This window comes from Phyllostomus hastatus, unplaced genomic scaffold, assembly GCF_019186645.2.
Source record: "Phyllostomus hastatus isolate PE091 unplaced genomic scaffold, TTU_PhHast_1.1 phas_contig_38, whole genome shotgun sequence".
Taxonomy (NCBI): domain Eukaryota; kingdom Metazoa; phylum Chordata; class Mammalia; order Chiroptera; family Phyllostomidae; genus Phyllostomus; species Phyllostomus hastatus.
Window position 1 is genome coordinate 18,092,513 of NW_025333869.1, and position 26,208 is coordinate 18,118,720.

Below are 26,208 nucleotides of genomic sequence, written 5' to 3' on the forward strand. Positions count from 1 at the left end.
CAGAGAACGCACTTCCTGCCCTGGGGATGCTGGCAGAAGGCAGTGCCTGCAGTTTAGCAGTGACCAGGATTCCACTTCTAATGCAAATTCTCCTCCCCTTCATCTTCCATCTCCCACCAAAAATAGAAACTGGCCACCTTGGAGAAGCCCCGGAGGTGGGGGGGGGTCTCCCCAGGCAGCAGTTAACAGCTGATGTGGCCATGCACCCCACACCTGGCACCCCGTATTTCTCCTACATACACACACTCCTCCTCACACTTAGACCACACACTCTTGACTCACATTCCTACACGGACCAGGGGATATATTTGGGGGGACCTGCCAGCGCTCATGTCTATGTTTGGACCTGCCCTCACTCAGGCCCTGCAGGGGGAAGGGCAACTCCCTTTTTTCCTAGCACAGGAAGCCAAAGCCAAGTGGAGGAGGGGCAGCGATCGGCTGCTGGGCTCTGAGAATCAGATTCACTTCCCCAAACCTCCATGAGCACAGGAAGGGCAGTCAGTTTGTGTCGGGTGCCAAGGATATAAGGACAGTTATAACAGTGGCTAGAGCAAGAGAAACCCCAAGAAAGGTGCAGTCACAGGAAAGAGAAAACCCAAGGTTCCCTTATAAGGGAGGGGGAGCAGTGCTGAGAAGTTGGGTGGCCAGAGAAAGATGGTAGAGACAGCACCCAGACAGCCACCAGAGAGTGGCTGAGTCAACACTATAGGCTCTGCAGAGCCTGTGCTTCCAGATGGATTCTAGATGGCTTTGGACAGCGCCCTCTGGGGCTGAACACAAGGAATAGGTTCCTGCTCCTTAAATCCAGAAAACCCTCAAGGTTGCTTGCTGCCAGAGCCTGGCCAGCACCCCACTGAGGGCTTGGCTCTGTTTAAGCCCCTGCTCCCCACCTGCATATCCCACCACAAGGGGCAGGGCCTGCTGGAGAGACTAGGGTTGCCCCAGGAGGAGGCGAGGGCCCTGGGCCCTAAGCACTCTCACATTGCCCCAGGTTTCAGGGCCTCTTCCAGGGATACCCACGACAGGGCACCCCCTAACTCAACACCCAAACCACCTGCTTTCTTTCTGTTTTTCTTTGCAGGGTGATTGGGCAGGGGTGGTGGTTTCAAAGCAAAAACGAAAACACCCAAACCACTCCTTAATGGTCACAAAATAGCTAATTCGCCAAACCTTTGTTTTTGTCAATTTATTTAGAAAAAAATTAACATGGGCAAATGAGATACCTCAGTGTTACAACAGAGTATAGAAATGTCTAGCAATAGTCAAATAATTTGATCTTTAAATACAAAATAACCACATGAACACCTAATATACAGGTTTCATCTGAATACATATTTATTAGATAAATATTAGAGGTTGTCACATCATCTAACTACATACAGCTTTGCAAGACTAGAAATCACAATGACTTTTCTGACCAGTTCAAAGTATGAAATGATTGCGCTGCACAGAGGCGTGCAGAGACGATGAAGACTTCCGTGGGAGCACGTCAGGCTGCACTGCGGGTGTGTTCATGTGTGTGCGCGTGTGAATCACCTGTGATCATGATATCAAAAATTATACAAAGTATGAATTTGGTTACAATTCTCTTCTGAAATCCCCATTTCTTTTCATTATTTCCATAGCACCCTAAAAATACACAGGTGGCAGGACTAGTACACTGAAGCTAAATAGTACATGTAGGTAAAATAAAAACAAAACAACAAAAGTTCCTTTCCACACAGGGTCAGAGTATATTACATGAGTGAGACAGATGCGGAGAGAGACCTCACAATTGCTAACAAACAGGATCTAGTTTTTCCACATTAAGATGGAATTCCAAGCCTTTTGTTTTGTAAAATAAAAACAATACACATTCCAAGGGAAATGAATGCATCTGTTAACATGTCTCTATTTCTCATTTACATATGTACACACGTCCCTTGAGTCACTGCTGCCAACAACGTCCTATCTGGATGGGTCAGGCCGAGGGAGCAGACTGTAGCTCTCGGGGCAGGGTGGGGTGGGGGAGGGAGTTAGGGCTTCCATTAGGGAGAAAGTATTAGAAGTTTCTTAAAAAATAAAATGGTAACAGGGAACATGATACATGGGTAAAGCTTCAAACCAAGATGGGGTGATTGCCTGTACTTGGGGCTTCTCGCCTGCCCGCCGGCCCCTGTCCATCTCGTGGAGTGGCAGCGGAAAGGCGCCTATGGCCTGGTGGGTGCCTGTCGTGGAGAAGTGGCTTGCTGAGGCCTCGTTTTTGCTGAGGTTACTTATGGCTCCAAGTAGTTGTCCAAAAAGGATCAGGGAAGCATCTCCTGAGTTCAGAACTGCTCCTGATAGGGGAGGCTGCCATCACCTCAATCTGTCCCCAGCCGGAGCTTTTCCAGCTGGATGCCTTCATGCCTCCCGCTCACCCCCTGGCCTGGCTCCAGACTCACTCTGAGAGAGTATGCCTCCAGAGTGTGGGCCTCAGGCTCCACGGGTCAGGGAAGTTCTTTCCTGAACTTGCTGGTGGAGGCTCGCTTGAAAGGGGACCCCGGAAACCTGTCTCAGGTGCTGAGACCACAGCTTCCTTGCAGATGGATGAAGGTGCCTGGAGTCTGGACTGTGGGGGGCCTATCAGCCTTCTGTACCACACAGCTGTGGACAGGTCAGTGAGCAGAGTAGGGGCACCCCGATAAAAACCAGATTGAACCCCAGGCCTTTCTGGGAAAACATAGCATGGCAGGAAGCAGGAACTTCTAAGGAAGGCATCTGTAAGTCTGTCTGGGGTAGGACATTCCCACATGGCCTGGTACAATGTGGCCACTGGCCGGGGCTATTGGCCTTTGGGCAAAGATGGCCACATGCTACCTGGTGCCGTCTTGTCCCCACCAGATGACTGGGGATGGCTCCGAACAGTGGACAGCCTGGTCGTCCATCTCCGGCACAGCCACCCCTGCTCTTCGTCCCTTCATCGGTACAAATAGCCCTGGTTGCTTTTTTGTTTTTGTTGTTTTTTTTTTTAAAAAAGGACTCGGTCTTTGTTATTGAGTCAAGGTTTTTTAAAAACACCAGCAAAGGCTATAACCAGGTCATGAAAATGTTGCATATTATCAAAGACAATACTAAAATATTCACAAAGATATTTACAAAAGCAATTCTTAAAATAATCGATTTGCATACTGAACACCACACTGTTTGAAAAAACCTCAACAACGGGACAAAGGAAAAAGGCTGGACAGACAATGGCAGCTTCCCTTCAGAGAACCTTGTGCTGGCCGTCTGGTGCAGTGACTGAAGGTCAACAGCTGGGGCCACCATTCCGGTCAAATCCAGAGGAGTGCTGGGGACCACCCGCCATAGAGAGGGAGACGGGGGTTGAGGACACAGATGGTAGTCAGGAGAGCAGGAGGGGGCCCCAGGCAGCAGCAGGGAGGGTGCAACGAATTCACAGACGTGACACAAGTTACCCAATGGCTCAACAGCATCCCAGGCCGTGTGGCTTAGGGGAGCACAGAGGAGCCAGAAAGGAAAACGGACACACATACTACCTGGGAGCCTCAGAGAGCAGTGAGCTGAATGGAGCAAAGTGATGGCAAGAAAACCAGAGGTGCTTCGGTCTGACCCAGCAGGAGTGTGGGCTGAGCTTTCCATGGCAGAGGGAGACGGAGGGGAGAGGCCAGCAGCCAAGCTGGTGTCTGAGGCAGCCACAAAAGCATCCCTCGATGCTCGTGGGTACATCCCAGCACATGTGGGCAGCCTTGAGCACAGGAGCAGACAGACTGTGGGGCTGGAGATACCGACACAGGAGTTCCTGTTGCTAAGCCCACACATGCGCCCAAGCCTGCATCTCCCATTCCTTTCCACCATCCCCCCATGCCATCTGGGGTTGGAGGACAAAGGGAAACCAGCACAGAGGGAAGTGGGTATCTGACATAACGGTTTGGGAGAGGCAGCTGAGGAGCGGGAGGAAGGAAATAGAATGCACAGAGAGAAATGATTCGCTTGCAGTCCAAGTCCATATTCCTTTTCTACAGATGACTTTGTAGCTTTAAATTGTTTAAAAATAGGGAGTGGCTCGGAGCAAAGTTTTGAGTTGCTATTCTTATTGACCACCTGGTAGCATTCCCCTGCCCCCCAACTAAGGGCACAATAATTTCCGCTGGGTACTCGCTCTGTCCCCCCACAAGGCTTAGCCCAGGTCCGAGTCGAAAGGTCTTGGAGCCACCTGCTGTGTTGTCCTGGCTCTGAAGAGGCCTTGACCCTTTTCCCACCAGTCCCCAAGCAGGAATGGCACACCCTCTCTCAATCACAGAACCATGTCCTTTTTCTCTGTTTTCTGAGAGAGAGTGTTTACAGGGTATCTTGGCTTAGAGGTCAGGGTTCAAAGTGACAACCTTGGCCCCTAAGAGAGTTCTCTTTCCCAGAGGTTTGTGCTTTTCTGTGGTGGGTGATGGTGGTGGGCGGGCTGCTCTCCTTGCAGGCAACTGTCACTGCTCCTCCAAGGCTTGGGACACCCAGGTCTCAGGAGGGGAAGGGGCCTCTTTCGGGCTCAGTCACGTGAAGGAGGCTCTGGGCCAGGGAGCAGGGAGGCAGGGTTACAGTTTAGAAACTGGAAGAACCAGAGGGCAGGGGGAGCGGCACTGAGGGGCTGTCTGGAATGAGCACACTCAGAGGGACCGGGAAGCCGTTGTCAGCGTGTGCCCTCTCCCTGGCCGGCTCCCCGTCATGAGGGTCATCTTCGGGGCCTGCTCTGGGCATCGGCTCCAGACCCACATGGGCTTCACAGTGCATCCTCCCACCCCTGCTCTGAGAAGGCCGAAGCAGGGGTGGTTTGAGGACACGGGCTCCCGGTGGGGAAGTGTGTGGGGGACAGACGGGGAAGGAGCGGAGTGGGGAGGGATGGCCCCGATGGACAGCGGGCTTCAGTTGTTCTCAAAGAGAGACAGGAGGTCATCGTTACTATTGCTCGGCAGGTCGGGGGGGTCCAGGTATGAGAGGAGCTCGTCGGGATTTGTGAGTTCTGGAAGGAGCTGGAAAAGAAGTACAGAAACCCAGATGAGGTGTCAGCTGCGGGGCCAGGTGAGGAGCGCAGGGCACCCCCATGCCTGTTCGTCTGTCCTCCACCTGCCTCCCAGGATCCTGGCCCGACAGGGGAGACTAATAGTGCTAGCTGTTCCCACATACATGCAGGCCACTGTGCTGGTCTGGGGCACACCCATGCTTATTTCAAGCTTGTCAGCTGGAAGGCCCATGGCAGGTCAAGAGGCTGCCTCACGATCAGTTCCCCCAGTTCCCTGACACCCTGCCCAAAGGAGCCGCAGGTTAAGTGGGCCCCCAGCAGAAACATGTTGCATGTGGGTGGGGCAGCCCCTGCAGCTCCCACCACCCTGGATCCCTCTTAAGAGCTCACGGCTCCTTGGCAAGCCTGTGGCTGGCTAACACCACCGTCCCTCCCTGTGGCCGCTGGGCAGAGGCTGCAGACTGTCCCTACCCTCTACCATGAGGTCTTTGAAGCATTCCTGTCATGTGGGGTATCCTCATGAATCTAAAGGCACCCTCCACTGGCCTGGCCTGTGGAGGAGAGCTGGGCGAGAATCCCAGGTCACTGCACAACTTAGTGAACCCCCTTTACCACAAAGACTGACACTGCTGGGGCCAAGGGTGACAGACAGCAGGGCTGGGACAAGAAGGCCAGGAGGAGGCCAGGAAGGCCTCCTTCCTGGAAATGTAGAACCTAGGGGCTGGGCTGGGAGGGGCAAGCTCTGCAAGTTTCCCGGTCTAGCCCTGGCCAGCTGCCCAGCCCCCATCATCCACAGCATCTCTTCTCATCTTCCAGACCATTCAGGACTCAAGGCAGGAGACCTCTGAGTCTCGGCCACCCACTTCCATCTCAGTAACCCACATGTGACAGGAGGCTGATCCTACTACCACCCCACACCGGGGCCTCTCTCAGAGTAAGCGATGGAGCAAGCAGAAGCACAGGGCATGGATAACACACGGACAAGAAACTGGAGACAGACATACAGCAGCGAGACAGAGGGGCTCTGTCATTCCAGCCCATCCCCTGCCTCGAGCCAGAGAGCGTGGCAGACAAGGAGATGGCAAACTCAATGTGGGGGGAGAGGGGGAGGAGGAGGGGGGCTGGAAGAAGGGCAGGGAGCCTCCTATGCTGCCTCCAGACCGGGCCCAGAGGGACTCTGCAAGGGTCTTGGGGGAAGGTGGGGCAGGGCTGGGCTGTAGGACCTTGGCCAAGGGGACAAGGGGACAAGGGTTAGCAAGGTAGGGGAGGGGTCACTCGGATCCTCAGTGCGTCTTCCCCATTGTGGGATTCTCTGGTTCTGGAGCCAGGGGAGGCAAGCTGCCTGGGCCCACCCACCACCCACCCACCCCTCACAGCTATGCCTCCTCCACCCAGGCCTTGAGCCCTCAACACCCACACCTGCTCTTTGGGCAGGTCCCGGGCGCCAGGCCTAGCCCCAGGCCAAGGCAAGTGGGGACCCCAACTTACATCCAGTGAAGGCTCCGGCATGTCAGATGCTCCCTGCGCTCCGGCCTGACCCTCTAAGGCTGAGGAGGGGTTAAAGGTCAGGTCGCTGTGTGGATGGTTGCTGGGAGCGGCCTGTGGCGGTTGCCGGGGAGGCTGGGAAGGAGGAGGAGGAGCCCCACTGTGATGTAATGGAGGCCCTGACTGGCTGCTGGGGTGTGGGACGTGCAAACCTTGTTGTATGGAGGGATGGGGCTGGTCAGAACTGCCAGCGTGTGGCATCTGTGGAGGAGGAGAGAGCAGGAGAAAAGAAAGGTGAGGTGACGAGATACAGCGACGAGATGCCTGGAGAAATGAAAACCAAACAAAACCAGGAAAATAACAAACCCCCAAAACAAAGCCACCCCTTTACAAAGCTGAATGCTTCTTTTTTTTTTTTGTGCAGAGAAACAAAATCTTCCCCCAAAACTGCCAGTCAGGGAGGTGGTGGAGAGCAAGACTGGGAAAGGGGCCTCAGAAGCTGTGTGAGTCCGGGAGGGAGGCGGCCAGGGGCTCTGAGACAAGCACAGACACTGAGTGTGGAGTCCAGGTCCCTGCGAGCCCCTCCGCCTCCCCAGCCTGGACACCACAACCACAACGAACAACAGTGAGGGCAGGATGGAGAAGCAAAATGGGCATGTTTCCAGGGAGTGGGAGGCAGAAGGGGTGCTGCTGGCAGCATGGTGCAGGCCCCCAAGGGCCAGGGTGGTGGAGAGCAGACATGGACAGACAGCATGGGGCAGGCGTGCAGCTCAGGAGTGGGTCTGTGCCCCCCAGTGGGCCCTGGGCAGGAGCAGCAGTGGGCACACAGGTTTCTTCCAAGAACCTTGATATGAGCCCTGCCTGGTGTCCTAAGGCAGGGTAGTAGTCAGCTGAAGTCAAAGGAGCAGAGTGGGGGCCTCTCAGCACTGCCAGGCTCTTCCTCCTTGCCATCCACCCAGGCAGCTACAGGCTGCACCCCACGGGTGCTGAGGAAGTCAGGCACCTCCACACCTCCCAGGGTACCAGGGCTCACCAAGGGGGCTGCCTTGCTAAAGTGGGGGCAGGTCGAGCTTCTCTGACAGATGAACTAGAGGACCCATACCTTCCCATGGGCACATGCACCAGAACACAGGGGCTGTGGGTGGGCAGGGGACAGTTGGTGGGATTTAAACTTCCCTTGCTAGACCTAGTCTGTTTGCTGTCCCAAGCACCCTTCCTTCAGAGCTGAGGTCTCAGAGGGAAGGGCTGAGTCCAAGCCCTCACCACACTCCCATACCTGACCGGACCCTCAGCCCACACGCACTCTGCTGGTGAAGACAGCTCACCGACTCACCAGGCTGCTCACTTGGGAAGGGCAGCCTGGTGACCACATGTCTCCTTGGTCATTGGTATACCTTCCCCTTCCCATCTTCTGGGCCACATGGAAACATTACTTTTTCTCTTTGTGAGTTTAAAAACGGCAGCTGCACCTTCCCCTGATTTTCTCTAGACCCTAGTTACTTGTCCTGCTTCTCCTAAAAGCCGCTCCCCAGGCCTTGCTGTGGGCTGGCCTCTGCCCATGGTCTGGGTGGCCCCTTGTAGCACAGTGCCATCCAGCCTGGGCTCAGAGGTTGGGGGATGACCTGAGGGTACCGAGATGGGGTACCCATGAGGTAAGAAGGACCAGGAAATGATGGAGGGATGGCCACCGCTGTTGTTAGTACAAGGCCAGCTTCTGACTCTCACTTGTGTCTGTGGATGCCCCACAGAGCCCATTCTGGGGGACAAGATGGAGATCCACCCTCCTGGGGCACCCTAGTCCAGGACAATCTTCAGATGTGCTGACACAGCTCAGCTCCCCTTTTGACACAGCTCCCTTTTGGCCTGACATCTTGCTGGCATACCTCAGGACCCAGAGGGGCAGGTAGGTGCTGTCTGGAAGCTGCTGCTAACATCTGTCAACCTGGCACCTGGACGGAAAAGTCCTTGAGCAACCCAGTGCCTGGTTGGAGCTCTCCCACCACTCCCTGAATGCATGGGAATCCTTCCCAGCTGTGTGCTCTGCTGGGGGCAGGCTGCTCTAGGTGGGCAGGTGTGGGGGCAGTTTATCTGTGAGTGTACGACCCTACCCTGCACAGCTGTACTTCTGGGTCCAGTTGCCACTGGGAGAGAGCCCAGAAATGGGGAAGGACGGTATATGGCTAGGGGCATCCTGGGAGGCTGTGAAGTCAACTCACAGGCTTAGGTCCCTCTGAAGAACCCAGGTGCAGGACTGATAAGGCAAGGGAATTGTGGGATGTTGGGCATAGAATTCTGAGGTTCTGGGGAGCAGGGCTGGGAAAGGGGGTCCAGGAAAGAGGCCCCCCAAAATCAGAAGCCCCATAGCGCAGAAAGTAACTTATGAAAATGTGGCCAAAGTCCTGAGAGAACAGCTATTTCTGACTTGGCATTCTGGGGTGCTGCAGGAAAGGTGCTGTAGTGTCCCTCACCTAGATTCCTGGTTAAGTGCCACTGTTGCTAAGAACCAGGCACCTCTGGCCCACAGGACAGACGCTGTCTCGGTGGCAGGGCCAACTCTGCGTCAGGTGTGCGGAACACAGTACACTCCAGAGGCCCCTTCCTTCCAGGCCACGTGAGGAAGGACTAGAGGGCCTGAGTGGTGCCTTCTGGTGCAGGACCATCCAACCCTGATGCCAACAGGACCCTTCTGTGGAAGCCCTGGGCCCTTCTCTGTAGTAGGTGTGGCCAGGCCCTTATTGCCCCCCTCCCACTCCTCCTGCTCATCAGGAAGAGACAGAATCACTGAAGCCTTAGACTTCAGCCCTGGTTGTTTCCCCCAAACCCCAACTGTTCTTCCACCCTCTGGGCTCTGCCAGAACTTTGGCTCCATCAGTGCAAGGCCTGTGCCTGTCTTGCTTCCATCAGAGATAAGGCCCAGCCCGGAGCACAGGCTAAGAAAGTGTGTGCTGAACTGGATGGAACCATCCAGTATGCACTGGCCCCCTACCTCTGCCACCGGGGCCACAGGAAGGGGAGGCCTCTGGACACCTTGCCTGCAAGGGGCCTTCTCAGCAATGCAGGGTATGTGTTAATAGGTGAAACAGGACAGGAAGTGCATATTGACAGGATAAGTAGATTTTTGACATTTCTGTTTGCAGGAGATATTGATACCCCAAAGATTTAGACCCCCGTGGAGTAAGTGGGTCTGAATCTTTGGGACAAAATTCTACATGGCCAGGGCTTATTACCGTAAGATAGTTTAAGAGTACGTGTAAGTGTTGGGGAGAGAGGGTGGGAGTTGCATGTGGGCGTATGTTCAGGTATGTGTGTGAGGCTGTACAAGGGACTCTGTGTGTGTGCGTGTGTGTGTGTGTGTGTGTGTGTGTGCGTGCGTGCGTGAGCAGGGAGGTGCCGGCAGCTTCCATCCCCTGAGAATCTGACATCCTGGGTGAAAGAGCTGGGTCCAAGGATGCTGATGAGCCCTGCCCCAGCCTCAGTCAGGTCTCACTCCTGTCTGAGCACCCAAACCCAATTCTTAGTCCTCTTTGCCTGGGAGGGCACTAGGCAAGCATCGGAAAGGTCCCGGGGAAGCCCTCTGCCCCAGCGGCCCCGTGCAGAGGCTGGGGAGGTGGGGATGAGGGAGAGGTACTCACAGTTTCCTGCATGGGGTGGCTGAGGGGTTTCTCAAGGGCAGCCATGTTGTTGGGCATGTCCGGGGGGTGAGAGAGCTGGGGGGGACCATGCATGAAGTCGTTCATGGACGTCCCACCAGGGTTCCCATGGGGGAAGTCAAAGTTGCCATGGCCCTGGTAGTTGTTGCCTGGGGGGAACAAATAGGCAGGTGCTCACCTAGAGGGAAAACAGCCACCTCTGGGGAGCAGGCAGTGTGTAAATTAGGAAACAAGTCCTGTCCTTCTCTGGGCCTGAGATGGCTCCTGCAGCCTTAGTGTCCAGGCTGTGCCATGGGCAGCAGTGCAGCCTTCTCCAGCGGGCCTCGGCGCCCCGGGCATGTGCTGCTCTATAGCTGCGAGGGGTGCAGTGCGAGAAAGGGGTGTGCAGGGGGACATGGAATGAGGCCCAAGACTCGGCCTTCCACAGGATGTGCTGAGGTAGCCCCCCAGACCTGTTTCCCCACTGCCCCTCATCCTGGCACCTCGTCACCGAGTCGACCCGGGCCCAGAGCAGGAGGTCAGGATCTGCCAGGTTCATGAAGAAGGCTGTGTCAGAATCAAGAAGCCAGCTGTCTGGCCTCCCTGGCTGCTGTGCCCTCCAATACGTGGCCTTAGCGAGAGGTCAGAGGATCAGCATGCTGTGAAGCCCTTGGCGTACTGTGAGACCTGGCTGGGTGGGCGAACCTCTCTGGGTCTGTAATCATCTGGGAGCTCTGAGGACCCAAGAGCAGGGTCCTATGGGGGAACTGCCACGCCCTGTGTTTGAAGGGGGTGAGGGGTAGGTACTTTCTAGGAATGGCCATATGGAGGGAGCTTGGCCTGAGCAGCAGACAGTAAGAGCACAGTGGTAGTCGAAGGCTGGAGCTCCAAGCTCCTGGACTCTGTCCCTGGCAGAGTGGGAGATTTGCAGAGACAGGGACTATATAGATGTCACAGAGAAATGGGAGGGCTGGGAGGACAAAAACCTCCAGGTGAGAGTATTCTGTTGGTCCCAGTGCATATGCAGGCTGGGAAAGAGGTGGCAGTGTGCCCCCAGCAAAACAGGCCCTGGGCTTGGCGCCTGCTGCCTGGAGTCCAGGAGCTGCTATCTCTGGCAGCTCCAGCAGTCAGGAGAGCAGGCCAGGCAGGGTGGGGTGAGGTGCAAGAGGCAGGAAGCTGGCTCATGGGGCAGCTTCACTCATGCTTCCAAGCTGGGCTGCCAACCCATAAGGCTGGAAGGAACCAGGCAGCCCGACGGAGATGGGGGGAAGGCGGTGCGCAGGTTGCCATACGCCCAGGTCCAATGATGTGGGAATATTGTGGGCATTATATGCCACCTCTGCCTCTTCACAACACCCCCCCACCTGCCACCATCAACAAAGAAGTCTTGCACCCCCACTGAGACTGTGGGGCCACCCTCCTCCAGTCCTCCCTGTCTGGCGTCACTCACCTTGGCCACTATAGTCGTTGGAGTTGGTGGCCCCAGGTGGAGGTGGGAGTGGGTACGGGGATGGGCCAGGGCCCAGGGCTGCGATCATCTCCATGACATTGGGCATGATCATTTGGCTAGGACTCATTGTCTTGAACCGCTTAGAGGGGATGCCATCGGGGTCATCCTTAATGTGTAGGTCCGACTTGATGGGCACTGGCCGCCAGCTGCACGTGGGATCGATGGTGACCTCTTCAAATTCGGAGCTGTAGGAACAAGAGGGCAGAGCTGAGGCTCCAGTGATCTGAGTTTTGAACATAAGAGCTTCTAGCTCAGACACTGAGGTGCCCTTGCCCAGGTCCCCTGCCCCAATTTTCCCCAGGCTCTGCCCATGACAGAAGTATGGAGGATTTTTATATTTTGTGAGATAGGGACACTGAGGCTAGGAAAAACTAGTGGCCAGGCACAAGGCAGCTGGCCCCAGGGTCTCCCACCCAGGAAGTGGATGCTGGGGGCACTGTCAGCTTCCTTCTCTGTCTGAGTTTGGTCCTTTCTAGGAAGTGCATTTGCCTTCAGTACAGAAGCCCCGGAGGTAAAGTCACAGAAAGGTGAGAGATGCAGGTAAGCGGTTTTCCAGCCTTGCGGGTGTCTGGGATGTTCACTTGCTCCCCACATTTGATCCAGGCTGACGCTCCCGCCACCCTGTCCCATGTGCCCCTGGCTGGGGAGGCCTACTTACTGTTGGATGGCATTCAGGATGCCCCACATGTACTGATCCACCTCCAGGCCCTCGAGCAGAGCAGTTTTACTGGAAAAGGAGAGAAAAGGGCTTGGCCATGGCTCCTGGACCCTAAGGGGTGGGAGCAGAGCTCATCCCACCCCACTGTGTCAGTGGGTGTCAGCAGGTGGTTACCATTATAGGCCTTGACAGGACAGGGCAGCATGGTGACAGCTTGACATACAGGGATTGTGATTATGTATAGCTCCTGTCATCTGAGCCCCTCTGCTGTATCTGGGTTCTCTGTTTTGCTGTTAGGGCAGGTGGAGGCGGCTGGACCCCAAAGGGCAGGGTTAGAGGGGGACAGGAGGAGCTCCGCTGGGGTAGGTGTCACTCACTTGCACACCGGACACCTCCAGGTCCCTCTCTCGCAATTCAGCTGCAGGTACGATTCCAGGTCAAAGCACTGAGGAGGCCGACAGACAGACAGATGCAATCAGGACTCTCGGAAACTGCTCTGATGAGAGTGCTAGTGCTCCTGAGACCCTTATGAAGACCTCCCACCAGAAAGGGAGAGACACGGTGGAGACCCAGGGCTGGCTGTTGGGTGGGCTTACTTTTCTTGTCCCTGCGTGCCTCTGCCCAGCCTTCCTCACACCACCCCTGTGCCTGCGTCTTCCGAGAAGCCTTCCTGGTTCCTCTGTGGCTACCCCTCACTGATTATGCCTGTGACAGCCCCCCTCACCGAGGTGGGGACAATGTGGACTCAGGTCTTCCCATCAGCCTAGCCCAGGTACTAAGGACGCACACAGTCCAGTTCATCAGTGTATCAAATAAAGTGACCAGATGTTCACCTTGCCTGCAACATTCTTCTGGAGGCAGGAAGGCAGCCCTCCTAGGAAGCCCTTGGGGAGTGTGTGGGAGGATGTGGCTGAGCGTGCTGCTGACCTGGCCCTGAAGCCTCCGCTCCCTCCTGCCCACCATTCAGGCTCACACCCAGGCTCCCCTGGGAAGGCTTCTCACACCCTCTTCTGGGATTCCTTCCCTGAGCAGGCCCAGCTCCATGACTCTCGCCCACCCCAGGCTGCATGAATTTGCGCTGTGCTCTGTTGTAGCCACCCAGATGGTGACAGTCACTCATTCCACTCATTTCCTGAGCATGTGCTCAGTGTAGGGCCCTGGAACACAGCAGGAACCGGGCAGAGGCATCCCTGCTCCCAGGACCTGAACCAACCATAGCCGTGTGAGGGATTTCCAGCTGGTATCTGATACCTGCCAGGGTAGGACCTACCTAAACCAAGTTTTGTAGCCTCCTGGGCCCTAGCCCTGAACACGCAGAGATGCTCGAAGGATAAATGATGGCTGAAGTGAGGGAAATGAGCTGCTGGTCGCTACCGTGTCTTTCAGGGGGCAGACACAGGCTCCGCTCCCCTTCTGCCTACCCCTTGCCATCCCAGCCAGACTCCAGTGGCCCCTGAAGGTCAGCTCACCTGGACGTGCTTGCAATCGTGACCTCGAGCAGGCAGCTGGATGCGCCGGAATGTGATGGGGCACTTCAGAGACACTTTGATGGCTGTCTGCTCCACACCGTCCTCCCCGTTGAGAGTTGTGTTTCCTGATGAGGCTGCCACGCTGCTGAAATTCCTCTTGACTGTGGGGTGGGAGGCACAGGAGGATGAGGAGGGCACTGCCCTGCTCCCACGCCCCCCCAACTCCCTCCTGCAGCTGGAACACTCTGGTTCCCTACCCCGACCCCTACACTGGGAGGTCCTGTGAATAGCTGTAGTGAAGGGGAGTTCGACCTGCTGGGTGTCCCAGGCTGCACAGCACTCTGAACGGCCACCCCCACATATGCCACGTGTGGAGTGCATGTGCACCTGGAGGTGACCACATCAGTTCCCCAGGCTCTGCAGAACAAGCACTGCCTTCCCTAGGAAGGGGACTTTCTGCAAACCTTGCAGAAACCCCACCTGACACTTCTCCACTGATTTTCTGGGTCAACGGAGCCCCCTCAGGCGCTTTTGCACTTAATTTTGCAAGCGTGGAAATGAGAATGCACGCCTAACTGCCTGGAGTGATTCTAGGGAGCAGGAGGTAGTGAAGAAGCCTAATCGAAGGGGGGAACAGTGGTACACCTCCCTGCATGGGGCCCCCTGGAATTGTCACGTAGGGTCTCCTCCAAAGGAACAGACTCTGAGCCAAGTCTTTTCGTCTCGAGGGAGGCGTAAGCTGGTGGGGCTGGGAGGCCAGCCTTGAATCCACCCTGTGCCTCCCTCCCAGTGAAGATTCTCCCTTCTCCAGTTCTTCCCAGCCTTCCAGGGGATCTCCTCCTCTAGGAAGCCTGCCTAGCCTGTCTACACTGTGATGTTTTGCGTTAACCTGCCTCACATCCTATGATGTGAGCCAGGTGGGTCAGATTCCCACTGGGTTGTACAGTGCCCTGTTCATCTGATTGCCCCCATGGCCCCAGGGGAGGGGCAGGAGTCAGGGCTGGGGTTGGTGCCAAGAAACACTCAGGGCCCCACGGTGTCACACAAGGAGCCCAAGGTCCCAGATGGAGTGTAACCCTGGGAAGCTGGGATCTGGCTCTCACACTCACTTTTGGTGATGCAGTGCTCTGCGGGCAGGAGGCGCTTCTTGAGGAGGCCTTGCAGCACGGAGCGCACAGATGGCCGGTGGACCAGCTGCAGCACAAAGAGGTGGGACTGCGAGGAAGAGTGGATATTGAGTCCCTGTCCCATGGCCCCCATGGCCCTTCCCCGCTGCAGCTTCTGCAGTCCTAGGCTGCCCCTATCCAAAGGTCACTAGGAGGCCATGCTGTCCACAGTAACACACTTCAGGAGCGGGTGCCCCAAAAACATAGGGGAGAAAAACTACAAAGACCAGATGTATCCTGGGACCTATGAGCCGAGAGCCCCAGGCTGGGGTCACTACCTGTAAGCAGCTGCTATGACACACTGAAACACCCCTAGGATGGGTTATGGGGCACTGGGATCAGGACTGGAGCCTACCTCACTTCCTAACCCTGCCCACCACTGCACCCCACTATGTATCCTTCACCCTTTCTGCCTGAGGATGGTGTCCCTGTATTCGCTCCTCCAGGAAGCCTTCCAGGACTGCACAGCCCAGCATGTCCCCACAGGCTCTTCACTCTGATAATATCCCCAGTTCTGTGACTCCTATCTTCAGGAGGCCTCAGAGCCCCAGTGCTTACAAAGGCAGGAGCAGAGCTTTTCCTTCTTCTCTACCCCCCAGAGAGGCTACCAGAACAAGGTAGGCAATCCACTTCCACACAAGCCCTGTGTACCACGCTTGATCTCTGGGGGAGGGGGGTGTGGTTCAGATGTGGCTGTAGAGCAGGGCTGTCAAACTCATTTTCTCCGGGGGCCACATCAGCCTTGTGGTTGCCTTCAAAGGTCTGAATGTAATTTAGGACTGCATAAATGTAACTTCTCCTTAACAGTTAAACAAGAGCTTGGTGCTGCCGCCGGGTAGAAACAAGGTGGCCATGCTGGTGGAGGGCCTTGCGTTTGCCACTTGTGCAGTAGAGCAATGAGTCACTGGTCAGAGGCGCGTGCGCGCGCGCGCGCACACACACACACACACACACACACACACACACACACGTGATGCTGTGACAGAACAGAGCTGAGCTCTGAGGGAGACACAGACTTCAGCTGAAGATGGGAGAAGGTGTCAGAAGGAGGGGCCAATCGGAGTAAAGGGAGGTGAGAATGCAGACCAGATGGAGGCTGTGCTGTAAGGGGAAAGGCCAGACGCAGCGGCTTTGCAGGTTTTTATTCCACAGTCCTGGGGGGCCACTGAATGTTTCTGGAGTGTGTTTCTGAAAGACTGCTTTGGTGGTCGTGGGAATAGGGGGCGGAGACCCAAGGACAAGGCTGTAGAAGGGAGGCCAAGGCCTCAGTTCCCTGCACTGTGCCCTCAACCTGCCCACACTCACACAGCAGCAGGCCGTGACGGTGATCTGGATGGTGTTGCGGCCCGGCTGGCACACGTGCTTCAGGTGCAGGGGCTTGTGGGAGGTCTTGTTGTCACCACGCTCGATGGTGAGGGGCGTGGCATTCACGCTGACCTGCACCGAGGCTGGCCAGTTGGTGTTCATCTGCCGGTCCTCGTGGTGGTAGCACTTGAACTGCAGTTCCAGGTCAGATCTAGGGGCGGGGAAGGGAGGGGAGGGACAGGGCTCAGGTCGGCTCTGCCAGGCAGCTGCCGTGACCTCATGACACCTGGCCGGGCCACACATCCCTAACCCAACACAGTCCCATGAGTCTCTCAGGACCCCATCCTTGGCCTCAGTAGCTCCCCTGGCCTCCCCAAGCTCTCTTCTCTCACCCTGGATATTCCCCCTGCCCCCACCTCCATTTAAAACCCATTCCAACAACCCAACTTTCCCCTATAACTCCCACATACTCATTCACTCCAGCCACCGCCACAGCTCTGGCAATAATCTCCCCTGGCCTCCTGACTAATCGGCATGATGCCTGCTCCCCCAGGACAGGGACAGAGGGACAAAAAGACACTAATTTGACAAAAACACCTGAGAAGCTGATTTTGCCCATCCCCAAGGCTCCTGCTGGGTGGGAGGAGCGCCCAAGCCAGGGCTGTGTCTGGTTCAGGCACCCCCTGAGTGGGCCTTGAAGATACAGCACTAAAGGAAGTCCCCGTGAAACCAGCAGTGACTACATATGCATGTAACCCAAGCAGGGCCAGTGTCCAGGGCCATGGATGCCTCTTTGCTGAGGGCACTCATGAGTGAGGAGGGGTGGGTTAGCAAGGTCCACAGGGGTCTCTCTCTCTCTACCTCCCTGCCTGGGCAGCTGAGACCTCATGCTCTCAACACCCACCCCAGCTGCCTCAGGCCCTCACTGCTGCCTGCTCAAGGGGGCCAGCTGTGTGTGCAGGTGTGTGTGTGCATGTGCCATCTCAGACACATCCTTGCTCTCAGAGTGCTCACTGGGCAGCTGAGCAGCCCTGGTCACAGGCATGGCATGGCACTTGAGTCCTGCCTAAGGAGGAAGGATCAAGGGTGGAGACACCATCAAGTTTTAGCATCCAAGAGACCCAGGCCTATGTCCCAGCTCTGTCCCTCGCTAGCTGTGAGAACCCCCCCCAAGCTAATCAGCTCCTCTGGCCTCAGTTTTCTCATTGTTACCAAGCAAGCATTGCCCAACAGGGGCCCACTGGCTGCTGCAGTCCAGCCTGTTCTGGTGCTGGAGTTGCAGCTCCCTTGGCAGCCAGTCCCCTGCAATCTGCAAGGCTAGTCAGTTCTGCCTAACCCAGGCCTGTTCCCACTCTAGTTCTTCTGTCCACATTCCTGCTCTGGCCACAACAAGCCATTCTCAGGTTCCTCTTGCCAGCTCAGAGCCTCTGCTGGAATAGTCCTGCTCAGCCTTTAGGCCTGAGATAGCCACCTTTTTCTCTGGGAAGTTATCCCTGACCACTCTCTTGTGACTAGGGTGAGTGACAGCTGCTTCCTGCCCTCAGGCCACTATGTGAAGGTTGCTTGTCTGTCTCCCTTGAGCTGCAAGTACCCCGTGACACCCCCTGGGCCTTGCACAAAAAGGGCCCAGTCAACGTTGCTGTACACTGAGGATGGCAGGCAAATGTTGCCACCATGGGTCCTGGGATGTCACCACCAGGGCCTTCTCCACCCGGCTTAGGCCCGTGTCCCTGCCCTGACACTTACCTCCACATCAGCGTCTGGTGGACTGTGGGCCGCAGGTGAAAGACATGGTTGCTGACGGCCAGGTTGTGCTCAAGGCGGAAGGGCTCCAGCACCACGCCGTCCCGCACCGGGAACGTGAGCCGCAGCTCGTCATTGTGGGTAGCTGGGTGGGGGAGGAGCCGATAAGTCACGTGCCTCTGGCCACCATGGGCACACAGAAGCCATGGGCTCTGGGGCCATGGGTAGGGCTCACTTACCCACTTGACATGCACCCTTGGCTGCATGCTCAGAGGAACACGCAGGTGTGGGTGCAAACAGGGCCAGAGCAGCTGGGCTGTGTGCCCTAGTATGTACATCAGGGAGCCCAATGCTCCTCCCAGTCTACCCCACCCCATCCCGACCTTCCCTGTATCCCGTGTCCCACTCATCCTGGCTCTGCATCCTTTTTTTCCCACAGGCTCCCTGCTTGCTCTCAAGCCTTTCTGCCCTTTCTACATGCCCAGCCCCAACAGGTAGGCAAACTTCCATGCCCCCCGGCCCCTGGCAGAACACAGGGAGGGAGAATGGGGCACTCACCTGGGGGTGGTGGCAGAGCACTCATATTTGGCTTGATGTCAGGCGGGAAGGGTGGTTTAACATCTTGGCTGGGGGATAGGTATGGGGGGATGCTGCTCCCGGGGGTCATGGGGGGTGTGGGATTCCCTGGAACAGGTGAGTGGGGGTAGTTTGCCACAGGAACTGGCCTAGGAGGCTAGAGGGAAAGAGAAACCACACACAGGTTATGGGGTCACAGAGCAAGGGCTGTGGACACACACCCTACCCAACCTAGGGTCCTAGGGCTATGGCCTCTGCTTCCCTTAGGGAGGAGAGCACCCCAGGAAAACCACTCCCTCCCTCCTGGCTACACTCAGGCCTCTGTCCCCATGAGAAAACAGGTGGGCCTGAAAAGGACCTTCCTACCCTTCACTTAGGGGGTGCAGGGTCCCCTACCCCATTTGACAAATGGGAACCCAGGCTCAGGGTGATGGGGGATGTATCCCTGGGAGGAAAGAGCTGGGTCAAGCCCAGGGTTCCTATTGCCCACATCATGACTCCAGGCCACACCCTCCATTTCTACTCCAGCCCACTGGGGTCTCCACGCGGAGTGAAGCCTGCAGCATCATGGGGCAGTTGGCTCCCCAGGAACCCTTCCCCCTTTCTTAGTCCCCACCTGCTTTCTTCCAGGACTGGCCAGGTCCATACACATCACTGACACACCCACCCAGAGCTACAGATTCTCTGCCTAGGCATCTCTGCCCCAGAGTAGGTGGCCCAAGAGGGCACCCCTGCCCATGGGCCCTGCTAACATCCAGAAGCTGAGGTAGGAATGACATGTGGGTTATAGTTCCTCAGATGAAAACTGGGACGTACCCTATTGACATTCCCTTGGCTGTAGTTACTGTAGCTGCTTCCCGAGAAGGTGTTATTTTGTCCATTAAACTGCTCTGGCTGTTAAAGCAAGATAAATAATGACGTGAATAGAAGGCAGAAAAGCCTGCTCTCTTTCCTGCAGTGAAAATCTGCTGGGAGTATAGGGGATGCTAAAGAGCCCCTCCACCCCCACGGTGCTGGGGGTGGGGAGCAGAGCAGGGATAGAGCAGGTCACCTCCTGGGGGCAGTGCTTTGCCTCTTTCTGTCCACGGTTATTAATTTAGCAACAGAGTTTACAAAAATAGAAACACCTAGTGTGCTGAAGTTATAGCAAAAATAGTAATGCCACATGGGAGGTGGTCATGTAAGCTGGCATAATTCCTTGGCAAATAAATGTAAAATATTTCCAGAGTCCTCTTCACTCCTGAGAATGTACTTTACCATACTCCCAAAGAAGGAAAAAGCTATGTGCCTAAAGATACTAATCATAGTATTACTTCAAAAGTAAAAAATCGTAAAGAAACCCTATGTCCAATAGGCAGGGAAGGATGGAACACAGCAGTCACCCCAGAGGAAGGCTAGGCTAGGCAGCCACCGGATGGGAAACCGTGGAGCCGCTGTAGCAACGAGTAACATGCTTACAACCTCAGGTCAAATGAAAGCAACAGATTCAGAAACTACAGCCACAGCAACAACAACTATGCAGCAGGTTGGCACCTACGTGCAGGTAGAGAAACAAGGTTTAGAGCGAAATGTTAACAGATTCAGGGTGCTTTGAAAAAAAAAAGTATTCCCTTCATTGTTATTATCTTGTGTGTTGTTATAAATGGTAAACAGAGAAAGAAAACCATCATCCGAGCCCCTGAGAATAGAAACCAAGAGAAGCCAGTCTAACGTTTTGATCACTATCCATACAGCTCTGGACACAGGGGAACACATCTGGAAATCTCTGCCTACCCCCTGGGGACTCAGGGAACACCCATGGCCCTGAAGCACAGTGGGGGTGGGGATGTGGGGTGTTGGGACTCACCTTGTAATACTGCCCCATGTTGACCGTGGGGGGTGGGTACTGCCCGGTGCTCGGCTGGCTGGGCATCCTTTGCCCAGGGTAGTTGGGCGAGGTGAGCGGCCGTGGGGGGTTGGGAGTGGGGTACTGGCCTGGTTGTGTGGGGAACTGGCTGTTTGGTCCGTATTGCTGGTTTCCATAGTTGGGCTGTGGCATCAGAGAAAAAAGGGGGAAAAGCTCTCAGTGTCTCAGAGCTGAGCCACACAGTGGAATGCCAGGACTGCCCCATCTTCTCTCCTTTGTCTCTGCTGTTTTCCACCCACAAAATGCCCTCCCCATCTGGAAAAGGGCAAGCTGATGATGCTTGGGGCCCCTTCTTGTCCAGACATCCAGGGTCATTCATTCTGTCCATCTGGCTTAGAGCTGTCTTTCTTGAAGCACCACTCCACCTGAACTTCAGGGGTACTTTTCAAGCCTTTGTTCACACCATTATTGGGGTTGTGGGGGGGGGGGCGGGCAGGGGCTTGATTCTAAAGTCCGCTTTGTGTCTCTCCGAGTGCTTGGCATGTGATGGGAACACAGATAATAGGCTGTACCTCTAGAATGGTGACCCCCACCCCTGCATTCTGAGGCTGAGCCTGGAGGGTGCCACCCCAACCCCCGCCACGTGCAGAACCCACCGACGTTCAGTTCTGGGCCCTGTGTGCCTGGTCAGGAGAACCGGGCTGGTGAAGGGCTAAGAAAACCCCTCTCGGGAGAGGCACTTAAGAGAGAAGAGGAGACAGCTCCAGGGAGTGTTGGGGGGCAGAGTCACTATCCTCAAAGGTCTATAAGGTGGCACATGCCACTTCTGCTCGTGCTGGTCTCTACCCTTCAGCCGCCTTCCCCATCTGTAAGATCAAGTGACTCTCAGGGCCATCTGCTGCCCACATGCCCAGGCCAGGAGTCTGTGGTTTCTTCTTCCCTGTTTGTTGAAACTCCTTGTCTATTCATTGTCTCTCTTGCCCTTTGGCCTCAGAGGTCCAGGGGATGGATTTGTCCCAGTGTCTGGCACAAAATAGGCCCTCAATAAATACTTGCTCAGTGAATGAAGGCCGGACCTGGGGATAGATGTCTGGGTCAGTGCTGAAGAACTGTGACTCAGTGTTGTGACATGGGACTGCTGTGTGACAGTGAGGGTCCCATCACATCACTGGAGGAATAGAAATGGAGGCTATGGCCTGCCCACCAAGCTACAGATGGGGATCCTGTAGGGGACCAGGTGACCTGACTCTAGCCCCTAGCCCGAGGGTCCAGCAATTGGAAGATTTTATGAGTATGCCACTGCAAGGTGAAGCCAGTCTTCCCACACAGGGTGAGGCTGCACAGGCTGTGGCCGCCCGGTGTGACAGCCAGGGTCAGGCACTTTGTACTGGGTAGCATCAGTGTTCTAGGAGGAGGGTGATTTCATAAAAATAATCGAGAGCCTTTGGTGTGCCCTGCTGCGGCAGGCAGCAGCCATGGAGCTGGCACTGATGCAGGCGCTGGGCTGACATCAGGCTAATGACTGGGAATCCCACTGCCTTTCCTATGAACACCTCTGTGGGTGCCAGCAGCCCTGCTGGCGGGGCTACTGGTATGTCTACAGCCCAGACAGCAAGGATGATGGCAGTCTGGGCACAGGGAAGGCTCTGAGGGCTCGACATGGAGTGGGGCTGACCACTGGAGGTCCCCCAGGAACAGCCAGGATCTCGGGAGCCCATTTCCTCCTCTGGCCCCTCTCTGAACTGGTGTCAACCTGAAGGTGTATCAGGGCTTGACCTAGGTTCCTGAGTGTTTTTGGAGATCCCTGACTTCTCCCCTCGAGGACTCAGGACACCTCCACCAGTGGCTAAGCTACCTGCTAGCCTGAGCTAAGATGAATGCTGAGGGGAACCCCACAGACCTTCAAGTGACATAGGATCTTTGGGCTTTATTTTTTAATTTTATTTTTAAAAAATTTTTATTAATTGATTTTAGAAGGAGAGAGAGAGGAAAGAAAGAAAGAGAAACACTGATTTGTTGTTCCACTTATTCATGCATTCACTGGTTGATTCTCATATGTGCCATGACCAGAGACGGAACCTGCAACTGGTGTATAGGGACGACGCTCTAACAAACTGACTCACCCGGCCAGGGCAAGGTCTTTGGCCTTTGAACCCACTGTCAGCCCAAGCTGAAGGCAGCAGTTCTGAGACAAGGAGGGTGAAGTGGATCTGAGAATGGGTACACAAGCAGAGCACTAGGGGAAAGGCTCAGGAAGGGACTTTGTTTGGGGGAGGAATTGAGGCAGGCTTCCTGAGGGAAGCCTGGCCTGGCTTCTGGGGCCCCAGGCCAGGATTCTGGGGCCCCTGTGGCTTCTCCAGCTGACCCAGACAGGCTACGTACTACCAACTCATTTTCTGAGTGCTCACGGAAGGCCCTGTGAGATGCTCCTCCAGAAGGTCATCCTTCTCTGACCTTACACGGAGCTCTGTATACTCCCCAGTGCCTTGTTTCATTCCTGCTTAGACCTTATCTTTCCTGCTAAAGTCTTGTTTCCTGGAAGGCAGGAGGTGTGGATTTTACTTCCCCAATCTTCACAGATACCTTGGTTGAGCTGCACAGCCTGAGAGGCAACATTCCTCCCTATAGAGCAGCTGACTACTGACACGCTGATTACCTTCCAATCACTTCTCGGATGTGCCTTTAGATATTTACAGGACTTTGTCTCATCTCTCACTCTTGCAGGGCAGTGGGGAAGCCCTCGTGTGGGTGTGCGGACTGTGGCCCTGTGGAAGGATGGTTCCTTACCGAAGTGACCCAGCTAGTGCCTGAACCCAGACAAAAGCAAACACTAACCGAGGCTAATGCTTGCTAAGGGCCCACCCTCACAGCTGAGGCCGAAGCACTTCATGTGTGTCTCCTCACTCAAGTCCCCCCCAGCAGCCCTGGGAGGTAGGCTGGAATGCCACTACCTTTTCCAAAGGAAAAAGCTGAACCTCAGAGAGGTGATATGACTTGCTCAAGGTCCTCCAGCTGGAAAATGGCAGAGCCAGTCTTAGACCCAGGAGCACCTGACTCCTCAGGCTCTACCTTTTGGCCCAGGTTTTCCAAAGGTCAGTCCGTGCCCTTTCCAAGTACTTCCCATAACCCTTGTTTCTTAGAATCCCAGGATCCTTCCCGCCGTCACTCTGCTATCCACTTGCCTGTTGTCACACTCACCTCTCCTGGGTATGGCCTCTTTATGCTCTGAATAGGAAGGGACTGGGGCCGGGGGCCCGGGTAGGTCTGCTGGGGCATCCGCTGCCCATGTGTGCCAAAGGGGCTGATGCCAGGCGGCCGGGGCTGGTTCATGCCCATGGGAGGGCCGCTCATCCCCGATGGTGTCATGCCAGCCGCCATGCTTGCAGGGTTCATGCTGCCCCCCATGGAGGCAGGCCCCCGCGGCCCGGGCTGGTTCATGAATTGGCTGTTATACGCCTGGGTGGGACCCATCTGGAAAGAGGAACAGACCTTCAACGGGAGAAGAAGAAAAAAAAAGAATAAAATGCCACATGCATTGAAAGTGCAGGGAGGGAAGGGTAGGGAAGTGGGGGGCTTGGGGTGGGGAGCACTTTCCTGTGTGGTTGCCACTGGTGACCAGGCCTCTAGGAGCAGCCAGTCTCCTGGGCTCCTGCTGCCCTCTGCAGGCCGCACAGGAAAGATGCAGCCCAAGGAGTGTTAAGGGGTGGGGCACGGTCACTCCAATGCACAGGCAGCATCTCGGGGAGGCAGGCAGGGAATGGATCAGAGGGTGCAGGGGTGGGGAGGACATGGGAGGATGGAGAAGGATGAGCATGGAAGCAGGAGCTCCTTTCCTGGAGGCCCCAGCCCACCCTTGGTCATTGGCCAATGGAGGCACACCCTCCATCCAAAGTCCGAGGTGGCCCCAGTTCCCACTTCTGCCCACCAGCCCTGCTGTCCCCACCCTGCAGTCCCCACCTCCATGCCTGGGGCTGTCTCCTCCTCAAACCCCATCCAGTCCTCCTGAAGGTCAGGAGGGACAGAACTAGGACCTGGGCAGAACTCACAGACAGGCTGACTAGCAGAACATTGGCCTTCAGAGGCCACCCAGGGGACAGGCTAGGGACAAGGCTATTTTGCACACCGAGACCCTCTTCTCTGCATAGGAGCCCAGAGAGCAACATGGAACCTCTTTGCCCGTATGCAGACACACATGAGCCTCCGACCCACGCAGAACAAACCCAAGCACCCAAATCCCCCCATGCGCAATACCCAACCACGAGCACACCCACATCTAATACAAACCCTCCATGTGCTTCCAAGAAAACCCAAATATACCCTGACACAATCAGCTCCCTCAGCATACATAGCCCTACAGGCACCAACACCCCCACTCTGATTCCCAGGACTGGGGCTGTCTGCCAGGCTGGTTGTGTGAGGCTGGACCAGGACTGGAGGGGTCCTTACCGGTCCATATTGGTTTATATCCTTATTCTGTGTCTCCTGCAAGGCTGCCACAGTGGCAGTGGCCGTGGCCGTGGCTGTGGCTGCCGCTGCTGCCACTGCAGCTGCTGCGGCAGCAGCTGCCGGCTGACTGAAGTCAGCTGGTGGCCTGGTGTGCGGAGGGATGCCCATGCTTGCGGGGGCATTAGGACCCCCAGGGTAACTGTGAGGGAGAGAAGGGAAAAGTTAGATACAGCCTGGGCTGGGAGGGAGAGGATGGGGCAGTTCCAGGACCCCCTGCCCTCTGCTCACAGATGGGGGTGGTGTCTAGACTCAGAGCCCAGAGGGGACAAGGGCCTCCTGCAGGCAGGCAGCCATTCATGCCACTTGGTGATCATGAAGCTGCTGTGTTCTTGGAGCCCTGGCTGGGTGCCGGCTGGCGCTCACTCTCATGTGCTTTAAATCACTGCACCTTGGCCGCCCTGTTCAGCCTATTTTCTGGAGGAGGACTTGGAATCTCAGAGCTGGATGGCAGGCTGGGGGTGCAGCTTCAGGTGTGGATGCCACCTGGGTTTCACCACCTACTTCACTGACACCCAGCAGGACTGTGCTCAGTCAGCTCTGGGAGCTGGGATGGGGTGAGGCCAAGGAGGTGGTCTTGGATACAGCAGGGCAGCAAGAAGAGGAATGGGGCACCTCTGCCCACCTGGGGTTCCTTGCCTTTCCTTCCTTCCTCTTGAGCCAGGGGATTTTCAGCCTCAGCACAGCTCAGGCTCTACAACCAGCAAGACAGGGCTCATCTGCCTGTATCCCATCTATTGGTGCTCTTGAACTCCCCTGAGCCAGCTCTTTCAGCGTCTTACAACTTACAAAGTTATGAGAATAATTCAAGAATTATTTTGAGGAATGCGATCCTTCTATCCCCATGGGCCGATGCTGTCACAATGTCACCCAGCTGCTGCAGTGTGAGGGAGCAGTGGCCCCAAGAGTGGGGGATGACTGTGTCCCTTCAACTGATGGGACAGCTGAGGATGACAAAAGCACCAATGCTCGCCCACACTTTGCAGGCCAGGAAGCATGGCGCTGGGATTTAAATCAGACTCTTTTCCTGGAGGAAGGGGAATGGCAGGGCTGTCCACCGACTCTGAAGGATGTTGCCCTGACCAGCCCTGATCACCTGGCCCCGAAGCCCCCGCTGCCGGGGTAGTTGGGCCGGCCGTACATGCCCTGCTGGATGTAGGGCTGTGCAGGACCGGCCTTGGCTGAGAACTGCTGCTGCTGCCCAGCAAACTGGGGGGAGTTGAGGCCGGGGTTGCTGGTGGTCATGCCCGATGCCATGGGGTTGCCGCCTGGATTCATGGGGTTGTTGGCATTGGCCATAGGGTTCCCGAGGACCTGAGGACAGAAAA

General features: G+C 55.9%; 1 protein-coding gene across 7 annotated transcripts in view; it reads right to left on the minus strand.

The window, feature by feature from the left end:
* Positions 1–1,171: 1,171 nt before the first annotated feature.
* ZMIZ1 (zinc finger MIZ-type containing 1) overlaps positions 1,172–26,208 on the minus strand; it is a 227,258-nt gene continuing 202,221 nt past the window's right edge. For 5 of the 7 annotated variants that reach the window (XM_045841873.1, XM_045841874.1, XM_045841872.1 and 2 more), the window contains 16 exons: positions 25,977–26,194; positions 24,824–25,022; positions 23,576–23,866; positions 20,378–20,560; positions 19,348–19,425; positions 18,514–18,688; positions 17,959–18,100; positions 16,213–16,423; positions 14,851–14,956; positions 13,742–13,902; positions 12,650–12,717; positions 12,273–12,341; positions 11,555–11,799; positions 10,108–10,274; positions 6,479–6,736; positions 1,172–5,000 (listed from right to left, as the gene is read on the minus strand). In XM_045841873.1, the coding sequence (XP_045697829.1) occupies positions 4,893–5,000; positions 6,479–6,736; positions 10,108–10,274; positions 11,555–11,799; positions 12,273–12,341; positions 12,650–12,717; positions 13,742–13,902; positions 14,851–14,956; positions 16,213–16,423; positions 17,959–18,100; positions 18,514–18,688; positions 19,348–19,425; positions 20,378–20,560; positions 23,576–23,866; positions 24,824–25,022; positions 25,977–26,194 (2,679 nt within the window). In that variant the 3' untranslated portion in view covers positions 1,172–4,892. The remainder of the gene's footprint in view (positions 5,001–6,478; positions 6,737–10,107; positions 10,275–11,554; positions 11,800–12,272; positions 12,342–12,649; positions 12,718–13,741; positions 13,903–14,850; positions 14,957–16,212; positions 16,424–17,958; positions 18,101–18,513; positions 18,689–19,347; positions 19,426–20,377; positions 20,561–23,575; positions 23,867–24,823; positions 25,023–25,976; positions 26,195–26,208) is intronic. The other 2 variants (XM_045841875.1, XM_045841877.1) reach the window with 2 other exon arrangements.